The following is a 2,445-nucleotide window of genomic DNA, read 5'->3' as shown; positions in this document are numbered from 1 at the left end:
ATTTGATTCTTTATATGCCTGGCAAGCATATAAAGAATCAAATGTGCCCAATTATGGGTTTGTTTTGAAATTTTAATCTGATGATGGCGCTGTTGTCTTGCCGAAACGTAATATCAAATAAACGATACAAACATATTTATATGATTGGCAAGCATATAAAGAATCAAATGTGCCCAATTGTGAGTTTGTTTTGAAATTTTAATCTGATGATGGCGCTGTTGTCTCGCCAAAACGTAAGATGAAATAAACATTTTTATTTCACATTTTACCTGAAACGCAGCAGTGCAGAACCGAGGAACGAAAAAATATAATTCTAGTTAATGTGTATATTGTGATAATTAATCAAACATGATTAGGTACAGGCTGTAGCCGCGTTAATTGAGTCAGTATATACATTTCTATATAACATTCTAGAGTTAATCGCAGCAATCAATTTAGTTTTTACTATTATTGCATTTTTGACGATAAAGTCAGAGTTGTGTATCTCTGCTGAAATTATTCATTCTTAGTGCCTACGTCAATCATTACGTATTTAATGGAAAACCTTTGAAACTATCCACTTCCCCAACCGTTTATGCGATCTATCAATTGCAGTAATTACTGAAACAGTTATACACATGTACAGGTGAAATTTGTGTTTAAATTATTTATCAAATATAAGCAGAGCGATTTATTGGCAACATTATTGTTTACGTTTCACAAATGGCAAATAAAGAGCAATTTAAAAAGGTGTGTTTCATTTCGGTTCCCATTAGATCATGTAATCGTTTGTCGACTTCAACTGGAGCAGCTTTTTATGAATGTCGATAATCTGCAATGGAGATCGTAAAGTCGCTTACATAAACTCATCAACTTATTTCCGGCTTTCAGTTGCTCGATTTACTTTAAGCGCTAATACGTACAGTTTGAATCTGTTTTCCCGATTGTTGCATTTCACTGCGAGGAGAGCGATTATTGTTGCCGCTAATTTCCATTTCTCTTAATTGCTCCACCAGGTCGTTAATCACTTTGTCTAAGTTAATGTGGGGTGTTTTAATGGGCCTTTTATTGGCAACATTTGAGTCCTGAAGGAACGACTGCAGTTGACTTGCTAAGTCGCTTCTACTTGGAATTCGAGCGTATTCTAGAAACGGAAATTTATTCCGGGTGTTACTATTTCGAAAAATCGATGAGTCACCTGGATAGGTAGCATACGGAGCCTCAGATAGTCGACTGGCGTCATCGCTATCATAGAACGTTTTTGGGGTTTTTGGTGGCTTCTGCCGCCACGAAGACAAAGCTCTCAAGTTCCTAAAAAAGCTTTTTCGGTTTAATTTTTTTAGCAATCATTCCAGACCTTTCTTGTTGCAAAATTCGCTCTTGATCGTTCAACAGGATCCTCAGCTTGTTCAGCCAGCCCTCTTTGAGTACATTCTCGGGGATGCGCTCCAAGTTGCTTCTGGCTCCAGGTTTTTGAAAATATGACTTGAGCGATATTTTCGAGTCGCTCTTGCTGACGCTGTGGATAATTTTCATTGGCTCCTCCGCCTTTTTAGGGCCGTATTCAAGTTTTTTAACGCGCAAATTGGGATTCAGCCCACTGGGGTCTGGGATGTTATTCTGAATCGTTTCAGCAGATTTCAGGGTTTGCTTACTGAGCTTATGAGCTGCAAATTATAACAGTCTTAGCAAGGACAATATTAAATTGGAGTAATTCGACGACTCTTACCGCTATAAAAAGCATCTTTAGACACTTTGCCGCTTTGTTTCATTGGCGCTATTTCCGATTCTTTTTCGTGGATCTTCAGCAGTTTCTCTTCTTGGGCTTCCATGTATTTCTCTTTTTCCTTCAGCTGCATTTTCAGTTTCTCTAGCTCCGCACTGGCGTCTGAATGATTTTCCGCGTTTTTCGCACACTCTATTTCGTACTGCTCTTTTAAGAAGGTTTTGATGGATTTGGTGCCTTCTTGGACCACTTTTTTGCTGGGGTAAGCCAGGGGATTCTCCGCCACTTGGAGAGCTTTTAAGTTCGTCGCCAGCCCTGCGAATAAACATTCAGCTAAATTGGCAACTTCCAGGCAGTTAACGCTTACCGAGCTCGTTTGGCAGCTTGGTAATGTTGTTATTAGTCAGAAGCAAATGCTCCAAATGCTCATGATGGGCGATGCTTTTGGGCAAAGCTTCCAGCTGGTTGTTCCGCAGATCGAGCCACATCAAGTTGGGCAATCTGTAGAAGAAATTCTCGGGCAAACTGACCAGAAAATTCCTCTCTAAGAAGAGCATTTTCAAGTTGCTCATGTCCAAAATCGCGTCGGGAATCACCTTCAAGTTCGCCTTGGAGTAGTCGGATATGATTTCGAACGCGGACATTTTTCTATTTGGAATTTAATCTGTTTAAGAAATTCTAACCATCAAATGGGACACCAGCTTGAAGGGTTGTCACCGCACTGTTTGCTTTGAAGGGTG

General features: G+C 39.7%; 1 protein-coding gene across 1 annotated transcript in view; it reads right to left on the bottom strand.

Moving 5' to 3' along the window:
* Positions 1-657: 657 nt before the first annotated feature.
* Positions 658-2,445, bottom strand: part of LOC109539118 (leucine-rich repeat-containing protein 27) — a gene marked incomplete in the record, with an annotated part of 2,335 nt that continues 547 nt past the window's right edge. Inside the window, 6 exon segments of the mRNA XM_048666373.1 lie at positions 658-811; positions 903-1,123; positions 1,178-1,290; positions 1,337-1,646; positions 1,709-2,020; positions 2,073-2,445. Coding sequence (XP_048522330.1) covers positions 752-811; positions 903-1,123; positions 1,178-1,290; positions 1,337-1,646; positions 1,709-2,020; positions 2,073-2,349 — 1,293 coding nt within the window.

The sequence above is a fragment of the Dendroctonus ponderosae genome, unplaced genomic scaffold (genome assembly GCF_020466585.1).
Source record: "Dendroctonus ponderosae isolate FM_Combo_2020 unplaced genomic scaffold, Dpon_F_20191213v2 Dpon_F_20191213_5, whole genome shotgun sequence".
Classification (NCBI taxonomy): domain Eukaryota; kingdom Metazoa; phylum Arthropoda; class Insecta; order Coleoptera; family Curculionidae; genus Dendroctonus; species Dendroctonus ponderosae.
This window is presented reverse-complemented; position numbering and strand designations above follow the sequence as displayed.